Source organism: Trichomycterus rosablanca, chromosome 6 (assembly GCF_030014385.1).
Source record: "Trichomycterus rosablanca isolate fTriRos1 chromosome 6, fTriRos1.hap1, whole genome shotgun sequence".
Lineage (NCBI taxonomy): Eukaryota > Metazoa > Chordata > Actinopteri > Siluriformes > Trichomycteridae > Trichomycterus > Trichomycterus rosablanca.
The window spans coordinates 24461438-24481786 of record NC_085993.1 but is presented as its reverse complement, the minus strand read 5'-3'; the positions used below and the strand labels follow the sequence as shown (position 1 = coordinate 24481786).

General features: G+C 39.9%; 1 protein-coding gene across 4 annotated transcripts in view; it reads left to right on the top strand.

Annotated features, from left to right (window-relative positions):
• Window positions 1–20349, top strand: part of ptprt (protein tyrosine phosphatase receptor type T) — a 281354-nt gene that overhangs the window by 95450 nt on the left and 165555 nt on the right. For all 4 annotated transcript variants that reach the window (XM_062997565.1, XM_062997564.1, XM_062997566.1 and 1 more), the window contains exon 6: window positions 9617–9910. In XM_062997565.1, the coding sequence (XP_062853635.1) occupies window positions 9617–9910 (294 nt within the window). The remainder of the gene's footprint in view (window positions 1–9616; window positions 9911–20349) is intronic.

The following is a 20349-nucleotide window of genomic DNA, read 5'->3' as shown; positions in this document are numbered from 1 at the left end:
TTAACTTTCCTTGAGGTCACGTGACGTAATTGGTGCTGCCCACGCCATGCAGGTTAACCACTTGTGGTCAGTAGGTGATGCTAAAAGCTTAGTTGTGACAAAAACATTCTAAGTTAGCTCACAAAAAGAACTTATATTATTGTAAAAGTTAACTCTTAATATCACTAACATAATAAAATAACAAAATGTAAATACCAATATATAGATTAAACAGGTCCTATACACAGACATAGTTACATATGTGATTTTAGCATGTATTACAAATGTTTTTAGCCTTGTATACAGGGTACTGGTATAACATAATTCTTAACACTATAATTTGAAGCAAAGACGGTAAGCAAAATAGAAAGAATACATAAAAGAATACTCATGGGGACAGTATGTCTGAAAATACTATTCCTAGACATTACGACAGTTGTTGGATTGTCTTTGGTAGAATTAACTTGGCTTAGTTCTTTTCCAAATCGAGTAGATCATGGCCCAGATCCCGTTTCAGGTCACTGAAATTTAAAATGAGTGTATGTATGTGTGTGTGTGTTTGGTTAAGGAAAGTAAATTGTCTTTGAAAGTTTAGACTTGGGATGCTTGATTTTCATACCCAAAGAAAGGAAGTAGATTGGGGGTTTATTCCTTCTGGTACCAGTCTGGTGTCCCTTACCCCCAGAGAGGTTGTAAAAGAAGTTAGGATATCACTTAAGAAGAAAGAACAGAGCTGTGACCCTTATGGCTCTTGGTGCCTATGAGTGTGGAGGAAGAAGCTTCAGGTTCTCTTTTGGGGTTGTAAGATCCAGAGATTAAACAGACCCTGGCATGAGAGGTCCTTTGAATGGATGAAGGCCAGATGAAGAGAGAATATTTAAGAATAATTCATGGTATATTTCTCTAGCAGCTTTCCGCTACACCGTTATATGTGATCCGAACAGTCGAACATCTCAAAACAGTACGAATAACGGACGCCCCAGCGATTTTAAAGCAGCATTCTAACTTGTTGTCCAAATAAATTGCAAGCACCCCCTCCCCCAACATTTTCGATTACATAGCCTTTGAATTACAAAACCAAATTAAAATCTGGAGCCTGAAGTGGACAAGCGATAGTACAGATAGACAAGTGCAAGTGTGAGTAGGGACATCATATTCTACAAGCTTGCCCAGAAAAAGAGGGACATTGATCCCACAGGGACTTCAGCATACACAGCCCCCAGCAAACATCAGAAAAGGCAGATGTCAAGGATGCATATTGTGTGGAAACAAAATATAGCAGGATGCCAGCTGAGCTCTTAGGAATAGGATCAAAAGAATGCCGGTATAAAAGACAGAGGAAAAATAAGCCGGGCATAGTCCAGCCTAGCACACCGGCCTCACGGAGTGTGCAACTGACTGAAACACACTCAACACAATGAGCCAGGGGTGAGGGGAGCCAGCAAAGTCAATATTTAAAGCACCCTCACAGTTGCATCGGAGACAGACTTCCAATTTCAGAAACTGGCACTTTAAATCACCTGCAACTTCATGCCCCCTGCATGGGCATAATGGCATGGCAGCTGTACACGATACTGTAACTTGCACCCCCTGTCAATCTGTATTGCAGATTGGCCCATTAAAAGACAGGAACATTAAATTCTTTGGAACTTGTCTATGCTTGAACAATTGCTTTATTTCATTAACTGCTTTTATTTCACTTAGTGTGCTACATACAGAAACAAAGATTGAGTCACTTTCTTCCATTCAGTCTAATTGAAAGTGTGATTTCATTAATGCCAGCACTTATTACTTGCCAGATGAGTTTAAGGACAAATTAAAGGAGAATCACATGATTGAAATCTGATTGTCTCTTACAATTTTAAAAAAGTGCCAATAATATTGTCCAGTCCATTTCTGGAGCTCTGTGTAGAATTATATTAAATCTGCATTAAATCTCCACCCAACGTACCGATCAGCATGGGCAAAGCAGCTGGGCATGTTGCAGGTACACTGTAATTTAGCCTGGTATTCTGACTAGTTTTAAAACTCTTACTTTACCAAAATTAAAATTCTGGGTTTAATAATGGCTTGGGTGGCTGAGTGGATTAGTACATTGGCCCGTCACTGCTGACATCTAGGTTAGAATCTCAGCAGGTGCTATTGGTCAGCCAGGCGTCTACACAAACACGATTGGCAACAGTGCTATGAAAAAGAATGTCATCTTTTTTTGCATATTTGTCACATTTAAATGTTTTATATCATCAAAATAGATAACACATATAGCCCAGGCAAACACAAAATGCTTTTGAAAATGATTTCATTTATTGAAGTAAAAACTTTTTTCAGCCATACCATGTCCTATATATGAAAAACTAATTACCTTAGCTACTAAATAAACCAGTTAACCAAATTCAGTTAATCATTGGAATCAGTTTCACTAGCCAAACCCAGGTGTAATTTCTGCCAGACCTGTTAAATCTAAACATCGTAAACAGAACCTGTCGAGCAACGTGAAACAGACTAAGCAGCAGGTCTCAAAAGTAGCATATGATGATACATTCTAATGAGAGTCAAATACATATAAAGGGAAGGGTCTGGAAAGGGTTTTCAAAGCCATTGCTAAGTCTCTGGAACAACAGTAAACCCCAATGAGAGCCATTATCCAGAAATGGAGTGAACATGGAACCTTTCCAGAAGTGATCAGCTTACCAAAATTTCATCAAAAACACATAGATTACTTAGCCGGGCATCACAAAAGGAACCCAGATGACCACCTAAAGAACTGCAGGCCTCACTTGCCTCGGTTAAGGTCAATGTACATGATTTCACAATAAGAAAGACACTGGGCAAAAAAAAGACAGCCATAGGAGAGCTGCAGGGAGCAATTAACTGCTGACCAAAAAGAACAAAGAGCATTTGCCAGTAAATATCTAAATGACCTCCAATACTTTTGGGATAGTATTATGTGGACTGAAGAGTCAACAGTGGAAATTTTTGGTAGACGTGGATCCCATTACATCTGGCATAAAGCTAACACTACATTCCACAATGAAAAATCATCATAAAATCATCATCAAACTAACAGTCAAACATGGTGGTGGTAATGGTCTGGGGCTGATTTGACTAATTTGACTAATCTGGCAGGACCTTAAACAGGCAGTTTATACTCAAAACCAGAATTAAAACAATATTTCAAAGAAGAGTAGGGTGACATTCTGTTATAGCAATGTAAAAAAAAAAACTCATTGCAAATAATTGAAAAGTTTTGACTGCAGGTGTTGCAGATGTTGGACAGCAATTACTGCAACTAAATGTTTCCGGTAACTGTTGATCAGTCCTGTACATTGGCTTGGAGGAATTCCATCATACAAAACAGCTTTAACTCTATTATGTTGGTGGGTTTCCTCCCATGAACTGCTCGCTTCACATTCTTTCACAACATTTTATTGGATTAAGGTCAGGACTTTGACTTGGCCATTCCAAAACATTAACTTTACTCTTTTTAAACCATACTTTTGTGGAAAGACTTGGGTGCTGAGGGTCATTGTCTTGCTACATAACCAACGTTCTCTTGAGATGCAACTCATGGACAAAAGTTCTTTGAATAACCTTCAGAATTTGCTGGTATACTGATATACTGGTATAGTGATGGCAAGCTGTCCTGGCACAGATGCAGCAAAACAGGCCCAAACCATGATACTACCACCACTTTGTTTTAGAGATGGGATAAAGTTCTTATGCTGGAATGCAGTGCTTACTTTTCTTTAAACACAACACTTCTCATTTAAACCAAAAAGATCTATTTTGGTCTCATCCGTCTACAAAACATTGTGCCAGTAGCTTTCTGGCTTGTCCATGTGATCTTTAGCAAACTGCAGACGGGCAGCAATATTCTTTTTGAAGTGCCGCAGCTTTCTTCTTGCAATCCTTCCGTGCACACCATTATTGTTCAGTGTTCTTCTGATTCATGAACACTAGCCAATGTGAGAAAGGCCTTTAGTTGCAGAGAAGTTACCCTGGGTTCCTTTGTGATCTCGCAGACTATTATTCGCCTTGCTCTTCATGTGATCTTTGTTGTTCGACCACACCTGGTTAGGGTAACAGTGGTCTTGAAATTTCTCCCTTTGTGCACAATCTGTCTGACTGGATTGATGAAGTCAAGAATTAAAATCGCCAAGAATAATAATATAGAAGTTAATTCGTTTGTTCCACCTCCATTATCTGTTTGGCAAGCATGTGCTGTGCCTCCTCTGTGTGCTGCACGTCTGCATGCAGTGGAATCTAGAGACCGAGAGAGTAGAATGGTTTCCAGTTAATTATTAAAGTTTCCAGGACAGGAGAACAGTTTTGCAGGATCACTGTCACATCATTGCACCAGCAGCTGTTGATATAGAAACAGATACCTCCACCCTTTACTTTGCCGGATAGCTATGTGTCATGATTCGCTCTGAACAGCTAGAAGCTTGCCAGCTGCAGCACAGAGTCTGGTATAAATTGACACAGCCAAGTTTCCAAGAGGCACAAAACAGAAGATAAGGAAAAAAAGATGTCTATATTTTTGCTCACCAGCAGCTGAAATTCTTCTCGTTTGTTGCATAGTAAACACATTTTCGAGATAAATATTTCCAGTAATGGAGTTAGCAAATTGCATCTGCAAAGACACACAAGCGCACAGACATGTTTTCCTTTTCTTCTGTCTTTCATTGTGTGAACAATGGAGATTGCACCTTTGACTAAAATGTCCAGTAATTCCACAGATGATGTGAGAAAGTTGGGAAATGTTAATGAGTTCCTCTCTGGTGTAAGATCTCATGCCACTATAGCATAATACTACATTTACAAGCAAAAAAAAAAAACCACAACCCACTGTGGCAGCCATACACGGTGCTATTTGGAAAGCACAGCAGTGAGGCAATGTGTAAATAATCGTTCAGATTATAAACCAAATCCTTTGCAGAGGTCTGATGTTGGCCATGAAAAAAACTGCCAGAAAGTATTTGCCGTGGTCCAGTCTTAATATGACAAGAAACTGGACAAGAATCTGTGTAGCTTCCATACAGAGGAAAAGCCCATTTTTTTGATGTTGTAGAAAAACAACTGGCATAATGGAGTAAAGTTAGCAACATGAGCCAAAAATAATAGCTGGCTAGCCAAAACAAAACAAAGTTTCACATATGCTCCACTGAGGACTGCAAGCAGGTCAGGCCAGTACCTGTACCCTCTTGTATGGGTACTGGCCTGTGTGCAGCATGTGGTTTGCGCCTTTTTGAAAAATGTATGGACGTCCCTGAAAAAGGGGCCATCTTGAAAGCAGCATATGTTGCTCTAAAATCTCAGTGTACTTTTCTGCATTAATGCTGGCATCATAGAGGTGTAAATTACCTTTGCCAAGGGCACTGACACATCCCCATACCATAACAGACTCTGGCTTTTGGACTTGTTGCTGATAAAAGTTCTTATCGTGTTTTGTTCCGAGCACATGGCATCTATTTCTTCTAAAAAAAGATCTGAAATACTGATATGTCTGACCACAATACACATTTCCACTGTGTTATGCATTTTGTCTTTTATATTCTTTATATTCTTGTATACATTTATATTTTATGGCTTCTATTTACATTACATTACTTTTGTAATTGTATTTTATTTTCTATTGCTCTACATGGACTTGTTTGTGTGGAACTTGTGATGTTTGTGAACTGCTGCTGTAACACTGCAATTTCCCTTTGTGGATCAATAAAGTAATCAATCTACCAATCAATCAATTCCTGATGCATGAAAGCCCAGAGAACTTAACACTACTTGTGGACATGACTTCTGTTTTGCACAGTGAAATTTTAACTGGCATTTGTGAGGCATCTGAGGTTTGTGCCATTGCTCTTTATGCACTAAAATTCCTCCAGATTCTTTGAATTATTCAATGATATCATGTACTCTAGAGGGGAAAATATGCAAATCCCATCCAAAGTTTCTTTGAGGAACATTGTTTTTCACACATTTGTTGGGAAATTGGAGATTCCCTGCCCATCTTTGCACCTCAAAGACTCAGCCTTTTGCGGATTTTGCTTTTGTACTAAATCATGATTCATCTGTTGACATCACTGTGGGTTTCCTCTAGGAGCTCCAGTTTCCTCCCACAGTCCGCAGGTGAGGTGAATTGGAGACACAAAATTGTCCATGACTGTGTTTGACTTTAAACTTGTGAACTGATGAATCTTGTGTAATTAGTAACTACTTGTCCTGTCATTAATGTAACCAATGTGTGTAAAACATGACATTTAAATCCAAATAAATAATAATAATATTTTTATTATTTAGAATGCTTTGCAGGCCTGAAATGCAACAATGGATGTATATTAATAAATGAATTAAAGCTGACCAGACAAAATGTCAAATATCTTGGGTTTGCTACAATGAAACAAAGGTAAACGTGAGATAGACTGCACTTTCATTTTGCATTCATAAAACTGTCACAGCTATTTTTCTGATTTGGCGTTGTAGATCTCTTCTTTTACACCTGGTAGGATTTACCTTTGTTATAGGAAGCCATCCACCACAACCACTTTCTAGGAAGTGGAAAAAACCCTTTGCTTATAGGGACAGTACCTGATGTGAATGAATTGTTACTGGGTGTTATGAAGGGAAGAAGGTTTTAGAATATTTTCTGAAGGATTGTAGATGTGACAGAATCCAGTGGACAGATTTTGGGCTTGTTGTAGATGAAAAATTGTAAGTAGGTAAGAGAAGCAGGTAAGTGAGTAAAAGGGTTGTGAATCAGCAGAAAGAGTGGAAAGAATGAAAAAAATGTTTTTTTTTAAGCACAAGTGAATGATATTGTCCAACATACAAATATGTATTTTAGCGTCAGACAACGTATATACGTATATATATATATATATATATATATATATATATATATATATATATATATATATATATATATATATATACTATATATATATATATATATATATATATATATATATATATATATATACAGTATATATATATTGCCAAAAGTATTCGCTCGTCTGCCTTCACATGCATATGAACTTGAGTGACATCCCATTCTTAATCCATAGGGTTTAATATGATGTCGGCCCACCCTTTGCAGCTATAACAGCTTCGACTCTTCTGGGAAGGCTTTCCACAAGGTTTAGGAGTGTGTTTATGGGAATTTTTGACCATTTTTCAGAAGCGCATTTGTGGGGTCAGACACTGATGTTGGACGAGAAGGCCTGGCTCGCAGCCTCCGCTCTAATTCATCCCAAAGGTGTTCAGTCGGGTTGAGGTTAGGACTCAAGCAGGCCAGTCAAGTTCTTCCACACCAAACTCGCTCATTCATGTCGTTATGGACCTTGCTTTGTGCACTGGTGTGCAGTCATGTCGGAAAAGGAAGGGGCCATCTCCAAACTGTTTCCACAAAGTTGGGAGCATGAAATTGTCCAAAATCTCTTGGTATGCTGAAGCATTAAGAGTTCCTTTCACTGGAACTAAGGGGCTGAGCCCAACTCCTGAAAAACAACCTCACACCATAATTCCCCCTCCACCAAACTTTACACTTGGCACAATGCAGTCAGACATGTACCGTTCTCCTGGCAACCGCCAAACTAGACTCGTATATCAGATTGCCAGATGGAGAAGCGCGATTTGTCATTTCAGAGAACACGTCTCCACTGCTCTAGAGTCCAGTGGCGGCGTGCTTTACAGCACTGCATCTGAAGCTTTGCATTGCGCTTGGAGATGTAAGGCTTGGATGCAGCTGCTCGGCCATGGAAACCCATTCCATGAAGCTCTCTACACACTGTTCTTGAGCTAATCTGAAGGCCACATGAAGTTTGGAGGTCCATCAATTTCTCTGCATACTTTTTTAGCCTGCTTTCACCCTGTTCTTTAATGGTCAGGACCCCCACAGGACCACTACAGAGCAGGTATTATTTGGGTGGTGGATCATTCTCAGCACTGCAGTGACAATGACATGGTGGTGGTGTGTTAGTGTGTGTTGTGCTGGTATGAGTGGATAAGACACAGCAGCCCTGATGGAGTTTTTAAACACCTCACTGTCATTGTTGGACTGAGAATAGTCCACCAACCTAAAATATATCCAGCCAATATATCGTCTCTGACTTTACATCTACAAGGTGGTCCAACTAGGTAGGAGTGTCTAATAGAGTGGACAGTGAGTGGACACGGTATTTAAAAACTTCATTAGCGCTGCTGTGTCTGATCCACTCATACCATCACAACACACACTAACACACCACCACCATGTCAGTGAGAATCATCCACCACTTAAATAATACCTACTCTGTGGTGGCCCTGTGGGGGTCCTGACCATTGAAGAACAGGGTGAAAGCAGGCTAAAAAGGTATGTAGATAAATAGATGGACTACAGTCAGTAATTGCAGAACTACAAAGTGCTTCTATATGGTAAGTGGAGCTGATAAAATGGACAGTGAGTGTAGAAACAAGGAGGTGGTTTTAATGTTATGGCTGATTATCACCATGCTCTTGTGATCAGAAAGTCTTCAGTAATAAAAAAAAAACTAGAAGTAGATTGACACACATAGTGAATGAATAAATAAAATACCTCTAGTCTCTAACTGTACACTGTTGTGGAGGGCTGGACCTTAATTATGCTCAATATTCATTTTATCTCTTTATAAAAAGCAGGAAATTGTACAGTTATGATAAGCTGTATTTAAGAGTTGATGTTACAATCAGGTAATGAAAATGAGAAGCAGGGTGAGTAAAAACATCAACATTATTTCACTATTTAATCGTAATTAAAATTTTTTCAGAAAATAGGTGTGAACAAAATGTGCAGGTTTTAAATAAACTTTACACAAAGTGCTATTGCTATTTTTTAAATTACCTTATTTGCTGTTTTTCAGTCCTTTGTTATTGTTGGATATTCTTTTTGGAAATCACTAAGCTAGCCCTGGATGTGTAAAAACAAGTCCTTGTTGCTTTTGCAGTTTAGCTAGCAAAGCTTAAGATGTGACGCTCTGCATCGTTCTTGTATTTCTCCATGTGTAGTACCGTAACGGTGATTTAAAACCTAGATTTAAATTGTGTTCATTCAACAGCTGTACATCTGACTTATGTAAATAAATACTTCATGTCTTGTTAAAACTCGACCGTTTCTATTAATCACACTCAGTTTTGTTGCCATCACATTACGGTGAAGCTAAATACAATCTGATTTTTAATTGCCACTGATCTCATGTGGGCTGTGGACAGCCAAAGGGACGGATGTGGCCCGCGGGCAGCCGTACAGTGACCAGGTGTTCTCTAATACCATAACAACCCACTTTATTTTGTTAGTGTCATTGCACTGCTAAGATTGATCCACCATTCAAGCAAAGTTTGATCAGTGGTAGTTCATTTTTGATTAATAAATGGGATACAGAGGGTAACAGTTTTCAGAGCATCAGATGGAGAACACCAATTAATTGTATACCTACAGTATATAAGTTTATCTGTATGGTATGTGTAGCTTATAAAATAATCAACGAATGTATGTACCAGATAGGTGTGCCTAATGAAGTGCTCAGTTAGTGTATGATACTGCTGAACTTGCATTATAACACAAATATGTTAGTAAAAAAAGAAAAAATTAAAACCTTAACTAAAAATGTATTATATTTTTCAGCTCCACCAACTCCAATTGCCCCTCCTGAACTTCTTTCAGTTGGTGCCACCTACTTGTGGATCAAGCCAAATGCTAACTCTATCATTGGTGATGGGCCCATCATCCTCAAAGAGGTAGAGTACCGCACAACCACTGGCAACTGGGCTGAGACTCACATTGTGGATGCACCAACATACAAACTGTGGCACCTAGATCCGGATGTGGAATATGAAATAAAGGTTTTACTGACACGACCAGGAGAAGGAGGTACTGGCCCTCCAGGACCTCCACTTATCACACGCACCAAGTGCGCTGGTAAGTAGAAAATCATTTGTTAGACACTTTGATAATTGAGACCATACATCCACGCTGTTTTCACTTCTGTGATTTCAGTTTCTTGAATTAATGTATTTAGCGTGATATCCTGAATGCTTTTCCTTGGCATCATTATTGCATTCACAGACTTGTAACTGTGAATGCAGTTGTGCATGTTGCATTCTGCAACATTGTTTCTTAGGTAGCTGCAATTGTTGCAGCTGTATTTTCTGATTGTTTCCTTTTGCTGCTGACTACCCCAGTTTTGATGGTAGCTTAGTAAATTAGGGCAACTTAAAAAAACAAAAAAAAACCTTGTTGGTAATGGATAATCTAGTCAGTTCCAATTCCTCATTTGCAGCAGGTTATTCCATGGCCCATCTGAAACTTGTAAAGTTGGTAGCCACTTTTTATTTACCCTTCAGGCTTTCTTAACCAACAAATGACTAGATTGCACATGGAGAGACATGCTATACTGCTCTCCGAGTTTTCCACCCCTTGTGCAGGTGCCTCAACCAGCAGTGGGAGGTCGCATTTGCTGAAGCAATTAGAAATTTGGACCTATGCACCTATGTGGTATGATCATTCAGTAATTATTTTATAAGCTACAGCTACCATCCAGATGGACTTTGTTGGTATACATTTACTGACTGTAGCACATCTGTTGCTTTTTATACTTTTTATACTGTTAATCATATGTACCTTGTTTATTAATTGAAAGGGACCCACACTGAACAAATGTTATTTGGGTGGTGGTCCATTCTCAGCACCGCAATAATACTAATGTGGGATTAGTGTGTGGGATTTTTTTAACACTTTATTGTAATGTGTGTAGAAAAAAAATCCAACTAAATACTGTCTTTAGCGTCCTGTTATTAAAAGCACATTTATAAGCCTAGATGTAGATTAACCCACATTATGCATGAAATAAGAAACGATTTAATAGTATGTTATGTCCTGCCTGCACCCAAGCATTAACACCATTGCTAATGATGAAGATAGGAAAATATCTGCAGAGGAGTATGATCAGAAGGAACACATGGGTGAAAAATATTAGGATGGGGATAGGGTTCAAGTAATTTTAAAGTGTAATTATAAACACAGTGGGGCAGCCTGCAGGGAAGAAGATAGACACACTTGATTTGATATGATGACAGGTGAGAGAGAGTGGGGGAGCAGATGAGAGAACCACAGGAAGTAGCAATTATCTCTCTCTCTCTCTCTCTTTCTGTGTGTGCGTGTGTGTGTGTGTGTGTGTGTGTGTGTGTGTGTGTGTGTGTGTGTGTGGACAAACCAGTTGAACTTTATGATGAAGCAGCTCATGCAGTCACCAGTGGCTCAGCAGGGCACAGACCACATTCTGGAGGCATTCATTCCTCTTCTTTGCCTCCCTTTTCCCAGTACACCCACACATATAGCAGTCTCTCTGACACTGTCTCACAGTTTGATACTCCAGCTTTATTTTCAGTATCCTCCTTGAAAAGAAACAAAGTCCTCTGTCAGGACTTTTTAAACTGATAAAAATCTAAAATTAATGTAGATGTGCAGACAAGCAGAAGGAAAAACGAATAACCAGTGTTATTTAGATATCTGAAGAAATACAGTGTAATAACATGGTTTGTGTATGTTTGTGTAACCGGGCTGGAGGCACATCTCTATTGAAGAACGAGACAAATCCACACACATGCAAAAATGAAAATATAAACCATGTTGCAAATTTTACTACTCAAGATAAAACTACACTGTGGCTAAAAAGCCACCAACAAAAAGCCAACAATCACAAATAAAAAGAGGGCTAAATTAATAGAAACAAAATAACAAATTAAGTACACCATTAGCAACAACATGCGCAGCCCTAAACAGAGAATGGGAAAGGTATCTTGAAGATTGAGAACTGAATGTGACAATATGACAGGCTGCTCTGGTTGTCTTTGACAATGTAGAAAACTTTCAGAGCCTGCCAGTCCCGGCAATGCATGAACAGCACCGGACCTCACCAACTGGTGCCTCGTACATAATTTGGGTTTATGGATAGGATCCACTCCGGAAAAAGGACATCTTGGTGCCTGGACAACCTCCTCCCCCGGGGCAATTCCAGAGGTTCAAAATGTCGCAACAACGGGGTGAGTTCCCAAAAAGATACAGAATACTAGCATCTCATACTAGCAGAAAACCCAACCAGACCAAGCAGCCTAGCACCACGGTTTCAGAGAAATGCAAGTGTGGCGACAAAGGAAATGGCAAGTGTGATAGGGAAAACTTTTATCTAAAGCAAATTGACTTTTTATAAGGTAATTGTCAGTCAAGAAAGACTGGCACATCAATCATCTGCACTTCTGTGTCTTTTCTGCCAGGCACAATGGTAATGCAGAAGGACACAACACTTAAGGTGACTTACTGGCAAATTCATTCAGTAGATGAGTCACGTTGCAGTCTGGGTTAATTTCAATTAACGATGCTCCCATACTGTTGTTTGTAATCTATGTCTGCAGATTTTGGTTAAAAGCAATTAAGTTAAAAAGATCCTGACATAGACTTAAGTAAAGCCCTACCTGAATGAGCTTTATTTACCTCAGAATGTGTAGCATATTTATCATAAGAGTCTGTGATTTGGTTATTCTCCTACATCTTTATTTGATAAATAAATATAAAGAGTAAAAAATATATGTTTTTACTGATCTTCTTCATTGTATTTTGTAAATAGAAACACATTAAAAATATGATGGCTGCAGCACACTCAAAACAAGTTGGGACTGAGGCAAAATAAAATAAAAACATGATAGAATATTTAGGTGGGGAAATCATCCCTGGGTATAAAAAGAGAATCCACCAAAAGCTCAGTCTGTACAAGCAATGATGGGTTGTGGCCAAACTTTACAGATAATCTGAGTTCAAAATGAACATTTCTCAACACAGGATTGCAAATAACATAGGTCTTTAACCATCTGTTATAGTACATGTTAATAAATGATTCAGGGAATCTGGAGAAATCTCAGTCCGTGTATGGTAACGCCAGAAACCACTGTTGAACGTCTGTGACCTTCAAGCCATACATTAATTCTACACAGAAACACTGCCGAGTTGTCTGAGCCCAAGCTCAGCAATGGATTAAAAGAAAAATGACCCTGGGTTCTCTGTGACAAAGATGAAAAGGACCAGCCAGACTGTTATCAATAAAGGCTGCAACAACTGTCATGGAATCAGGGTGCATCAGGGCCCAACCCATAGAGAGAAAAGGCGACACATTTTCTTGAGAGGTTGTGATTATTTTAACAAGACAATACCACGCCTCATTCTTTACACTCTACAACAATGTGCCTTAATAATGTGTGTGCTTGACTGGCCTTTCTGCAATCCACATCTGTCTCCTAACAAAATGTATGCTTCATCATTAAGTAGAGAATCAGACATGGGTGACCACAGACTGTCGAACAGCTTGCAAGTTTTATATCAAGGAGGTATGGTCCAACAGGCAGCTGCAAAGTGATAGCCAGCAGTCTGCCCACAATGCAGTCATGCCATTCTGCATGGCTCTTTTTGCCTGTCAAAAGAAGCACAGAGTCACATGGGTGGCTTGTCATTCTCTTAATGACAGCCATCTGTGACTCATGAGCACTGATTTAATTTGTGTGGCAAGGCCTTCTATTTATTTCTCAGCTTCACCCTGTTTTCTTCGTCAGCAAATTTGCTGACACACACTTTCTCTTGAAGTTGCAATGCCAGGATGTGAGGTTTGCTCCGGTTTTTGCTGACAAACGAATCTATCTATCTATCTATCTATCTATCTATCTATCTATCTATCTATCTATCTATCTATCTATCTATCTATCTATCTATCTATCTATCTATCTATCTATCTATCTATCTACAGTATCTATCTATCTATCTATCTATCTATCTATCTATCTATCTATCTATCTATCTATCTATCTATCTATCTATCTATCTATATATATATATTATATATATACTGTATATATATATATATATATATATATATATATATATACAGTGGGGTCAAAAAGTATTTAGTCAGCCACTGATTGTGCAGGTTCTCCTACTTAGAAAGATGAGAGAGGTCTGTAATTTTCATCATAGGTACACTTCAACTATGAGAGACAAAATGAGAAAAAAAAAAATCCAGGAAATCACATTGTAGGATTTTTAAAGAATTTATTTGTAAATGATGGTGGAAAATAAGTATTTGGTCAATAACAAACAAGCAAGATTTCTGGCTCTCACAGACCTGTAACTTATTCTTTAAGAAGCTCTTCTGTCCTCCACTCGTTACCTGTATTAATGGCACCTGTTTGACATCGTTATCTGTATAAAAGACAACTGTCCACAGCCTCAAACAGTCAGACTCCAAACTCAACCATGGCCAAGACCAAAGAGCTGTCGAAGGACACCAGGAAGAAAATTGTAGACCTGCACCAGGCTGGGAAGAGTGAATGTACAATAGGCAAGCAGGTTGGTGTGAATAAATCAACTGTGGGAGCAATTGTAAGAAAATGGAAGACATACAAGACCATTGATAATCTCCCTTGGGGTGAAGATCTCATCCCGTGGGGTCAAAATAATCATGAGAGGGACCTGATGAATGACCTGCAGAGAGCTGGGACCAAAGTACCAAGGCTACCATCAGTAACACTACGTCGAGAGGGACTCAAATCCTGCAGTGCCAGGCGTGTCCCCCTGCTTAAGCCAGTACATGTTCAGGCTCGTCTGAAGTTTGCCAGAGAGCTTATGGATGATCCAGAAGAGGATTGGGAGAATATCATGTGGTCAGATGAAACCAAAATGGAACTTTTTGGTAAAAACTCAACGTCGTGTTTGGAGGAAGAAGAATGCTAAGTAAACACCATACCTACTGTGAAGCATGGGGGTGGAAACATCATGCTTTGGGGCTGTTTTTCTGCAAAGGGGACAGGACGACTGATCCGTGTTAAGGGAAGAATGAACGGGGCCATGTATCGTGAGATTTTAAGCCAAAACCTCCTTCCATCAGTGAGAGCATTGAAGATGGAACGTGGCTGGGTCTTCCAGCATGACAATGATCCCAAACACACCGCTCGGGCAACGAAGGAGTGGCTCCGTAAAAAGCATTTCAAGGTCCTGGAGTGGCCTAACCAGTCTCCAGACCTCAACCCCATAGAAAATTTGTGGAGTCCGTGTTGCCCAGCGACAGCCCCAACTAAGTAGGAGAACCTCATCTAACTAAGTAGGAGAACCTGCACAATCAGTGGCTGACTAAATACTTTTTGGCCCCACTGTATATATACAGTATATATATATATACAGTGTATCACAAAAGTGAGTACACCCCTCACATTTCTGCAGATATTTAAGTATATCTTTTCATGGGACAACACTGACAAAATGACACTTTGACACAATGAAAAGTAGTCTGTGTGCAGCTTATATAACAGTGTAAATTTATTCTTCCCTCAAAATAACTCAATATACAGCCATTAATGTCTAAACCACCGGCAACAAAAGTGAGTACACCCCTAAGAGACTACACCCCTAAATGTCCAAATTGAGCACTGCTTGTCATTTTCCCTCCAAAATGTCATGTGATTTGTTAGTGTTACTAGGTCTCAGGTGTGCATAGGGAGCAGGTGTGTTCAATTTAGTAGTACAGCTCTCACACTCTCTCATACTGGTCACTGAAAGTTCCAACATGGCACCTCATGGCAAAGAACTCTCTGAGGATCTTAAAAGACGAATTGTTGCGCTACATGAAGATGGCCAAGGCTACAAGAAGATTGCCAACACCCTGAAACTGAGCTGCAGCACAGTGGCCAAGATCATCCAGCGTTTTAAAAGAGCAGGGTCCACTCAGAATAGACCTCGCGTTGGTCGTCCAAAGAAGCTGAGTGCACGTGCTCAGCGTCACATCCAACTGCTGTCTTTGAAAGATAGGCGCAGGAGTGCTGTCAGCATTGCTGCAGAGATTGAAAAGGTGGGGGGTCAGCCTGTCAGTGCTCAGACCATACGCCGCACACTACATCAAATTGGTCTGCATGGCTGTCACCCCAGAAGGAAGCCTCTTCTGAAGTCTCTACACAAGAAAGCCCGCAAACAGTTTGCTGAAGACATGTCAACAAAGGACATGGATTACTGGAACCATGTCCTATGGTCTGATGAGACCAAGATTAATTTGTTTGGTTCAGATGGTCTCAAGCATGTGTGGCGGCAATCAGGTGAGGAGTACAAAGATAAGTGTGTCATGCCTACAGTCAAGCATGGTGGTGGGAATGCCATGGTCTGGAACTGCATGGGTGCAGCAGGTGTTGGGGAGTTACATTTCATTGAGGGACACATGAACTCCAATATGTACTGTGAAATACTGAAGCAGAGCATGATCCCCTACCTCCGGAAACTGGGTCGCAGGGCAGTGTTCCAGCATGATAATGACCCCAAACACACCTCTAAGACGACCACTGCTTTATTGAAGAGGCTGAGGGTAAAGGTGATGGACTGGCCAAGCATGTCTCCAGACCTAAACCCAATAGAACATCTTTGGGGCATCCTCAAGCGGAAGGTGAAGGAGTGCAAAGTCTCGAATATCCGCCAGCTCCGTGATGTCGTCATGGAGGAGTGGAAAAGCATTCCAGTGGCAACCTGTGAAGCTCTGGTAAACTCCATGCCCAGGAGAGTTAAGGCAGTTCTGGGAAATAATGGTGGCCACACAAAATATTGACACTCCAGGAACTTTCACTAAGGGGTGTACTCACTTTTGTTGCCGGTGGTTTAGACATTAATGGCTGTATATTGAGTTATTTTGAGGGAAGAATAAATTTACACTGTTATATAAGCTGCACACAGACTACTTTTCATTGTGTCAAAGTGTCATTTTGTCAGTGTTGTCCCATGAAAAGATATACTTAAATATCTGCAGAAATGTGAGGGGTGTACTCACTTTTGTGATACACTGTGTATCACAAAAGTGAGTACACCCCTCACATTTCTGCATATATTTAAATATATCTTTTCATGGGACAACACTGACAAAATGACACTTTGACACAATGAAAAGTAGTCTGTGTGCAGCTTATATAACAGTGTAAATTTATTCTTCCCTCAAAATAACTCAATATACAGCCATTAATGTCTAAACCACCGGCAACAAAAGTGAGTACACCCCTAAGAGACTGCACCCCTAAATGTCCAAATTGAGCACTGCTTGTCATTTTCCCTCCAAAACGTCATGTGATTTGTTAGTGTTACTAGGTCTCAGGTGTGCATAGGGGGCAGGTGTGTTCAATTTAGTAGTACAGCTCTCACACTCTCTCATACTGGTCACTGAAAGTTCCAACATGGCACCTCATGGCAAAGAACTCTCTGAGGATCTTAAAAGACGAATTGTTGCGCTACATGAAGATGGCCAAGGATACAAGAAGATTGCCAACACCCTGAAACTGAGCTGCAGCACAGTGGCCAAGATCATCCAGCGTTTTAAAAGAGCAGGGTCCACTCAGAACAGACCTCACGTTGGTCGTCCAAAGAAGCTGAGTGCACGTGCTCAGCGTCACATCCAACTGCTGTCTTTGAAAGATAGGCGCAGGAGTGCTGTCAGCATTGCTGCAGAGATTGAAAAGGTGGGGGGTCAGCCTTTCGGTGCTCAGACCATACGCCGCACACTACATCAAATTGGTCTGCATGGCTGTCACCCCAGAAGGAAGCCTCTTCTGAAGTCTCTACACAAGAAAGCCCGCAAACAGTTTGCTGAAGACATGGCAACAAAGGACATGGATTACTGGAAATATGTCCTATGGTCTGATGAGACCAAGATTAATTTGTTTGGTACAGATGGTCTCAAGCATGTGTGGCGGCAATCAGGTGAAGGGGTACAAAGATAAGTGGGTCATGCCTACAGTCAAGCATGGTGGTGGGAATGCCATGGTCTGGGGCTGCATGAGTGCAGCAGGTGTTGGGGAGTTACATTTCATTGAGGGACACATGAACTCCAATATGTACTGTGAAATACTGAAGCAGAGCATGATCCCCTCCCTCCGAAAACTGGGTCGCAGGGCAGTGTTCCAGCATGATAATGACCCCAAACACACCTCTAAGACGACCACTGCTTTATTGAAGAGGCTGAGGGTAAAGGTGATGGACTGGCCAAGCATGTCTCCAGACCTAAACCCAATAGAACATCTTTGGGGCATCCTCAAGCGGAAGGTGGAGGAGCGCAAAGTCTCGAATATCCGCCAGCTCCGTGATGTCGTCATGGAGGAGTGGAAAAGCATTCCAGTGGCAACCTGTGAAGCTCTGGTAAACTCCATGCCCAGGAGAGTTAAGGCAGTTCTGGGAAATAATGGTGGCCACACAAAATATTGACACTTCAGGAACTTTCACTAAGGGGTGTACTCACTTTTGTTGCCGGTGGTTTAGACATTAATGGCTGTATATTGAGTTATTTTGAGGGAAGAATAAATTTACACTGTTATATAAGCTGCACACAGACTACTTTTCATTGTGTCAAAGTGTCATTTTGTCAGTGTTGTCCCATGAAAAGATATACTTAAATATCTGCAGAAATGTGAGGGGTGTACTCACTTTTGTGATACACTGTACATACAGTATATATATACTGTATATATAAATATATAAGCCATAACATTAAAACCACCTCCTTGTTTCTACACTCACTGTTCATTTTATCAGCTCCACTTACCATATAGGAGCACTTTGTAGTTCTACAATTACTGACTGTAGTCCATCTGTTTCTCTACATACTTTGCTGCTTTCACCCTGTTCTTCAATGGTCAGGACCCCCACAGAGCAGGTATTATTTAGGTGGTGGATGATTCTCAGCATTGCAGTGACAATGACATGGTGGTGGTGTTAGTGTGTGTTGTGCTGGTATGAGTGGATCAAACACAGTAGCGCTGCTGGAGTTTTTAAATACCGTGTCCACTCACTGTCCACTCTATTAGACACTCCTACCTAGTTGGTCTACCTTGATGTAGATATAAAGTAAAAGACGATTGCTCATCTATTGCTGCTGTTTGAGTTGATCATCTTCTAGACCTTTATTAGTGGTCACAGGATGCTTTCCACGGGGCGCTGTTGGCTGGATATATTTTTGGTTGGTGGACTATTTTCAGTCCAGCAGTGACGGTGAGGTGTTTCAAAACTCCATCAGCACTGATGTGTCTTATCCACTCATACAAGCACAACACACACTAACACACCACCACCATGTCAGTGTCACTGCAGTGCTGAGAATGACCCACCACCCAAATAATAACTACTTTGTAGTGGTCCTGGGAGAGTCCTGACCATTGAAGAACAGCATGAAAGGGGGCTAACAAAGCATGCAGAGAAACAGATGGACTACAGTCAGTAGTTGTAGAACTACAAAGTGCTTCTATATGGTAAGTGGAGCTGATAAAATGGACAGTGAGTATATAGTGTATATATATGGATGTTTGAGCAAGGTGGACACATGTAAAGCAAGCAGGACACACGGTAACAGGCTTATTGTCTTTCTTAGCACGATCATTAACCATGACTCAGAGAGATGTGCATAATGCAAAGAATCCTGTCAGAGTGACAGCACCAAAGAAAAAACAACCATGCTAGGTCCAAAAGTTCAGACCACTCTTTTGACAAACTGTGTGGGTGCATGCATATACTGTATGTGGATGGGTACTTGTTTAAGGTTCTATGCTGTAAATGGTAAATAATTATGTGATATGAATTATTAAGATTGATTCTGGTTGGACCACAGCATCAATTAAAATATATTTTTATCATAAATTATATTCCAGTAAATCAAGATACATTTTGAGCATTTATGCTATGCTTGGCAATTAATGCTTTGTTATTTTAAAATACATTTTAGGAAAAGGAATAACGTTAATAAGAAGCAATTTAGGTGGGAAGAGGAGACAGAGTGAGAATATGAAAACTCATAATAAATATTATATTGCTAATGTTAATTGCTCTCTTTTTTATTCAGACAAACACATGCAGAAATCAATTTCCTTTTTAATTCCTTTGTTTGTGATGTGCCTCAATATATTAACATAAATGTCTATAAAGATGTACGCTTATCTTTATTGGGATGAACTGTCAAAATAAGTGTATATATAAGAAAATATATGAATATAGAATGACTAAATAAAGATGCTCTCTGCCAGAAATAATACTAAATGCTTTTGACTTAAGCATTATTATTTGTCCTGCTGAGAGACACTTTCATTAAAAGTGAATTACATTTCAGATAACTATTTGCCAGCTGCACAAGTTTCTAAATCCAATAAACACTTTTTTGCAAAACATGTTTTAGATGCATCAGCACAAAAAGAAAGAAAAAAAAAGAAAAGAAAAGGACATTAAGACTTTTGAGCAACATATGCTGCATTCAAGACATCTTTTCCAGGGATGTCCATGCATTTTTTTTTAATAAAACCACATGCTGCTCA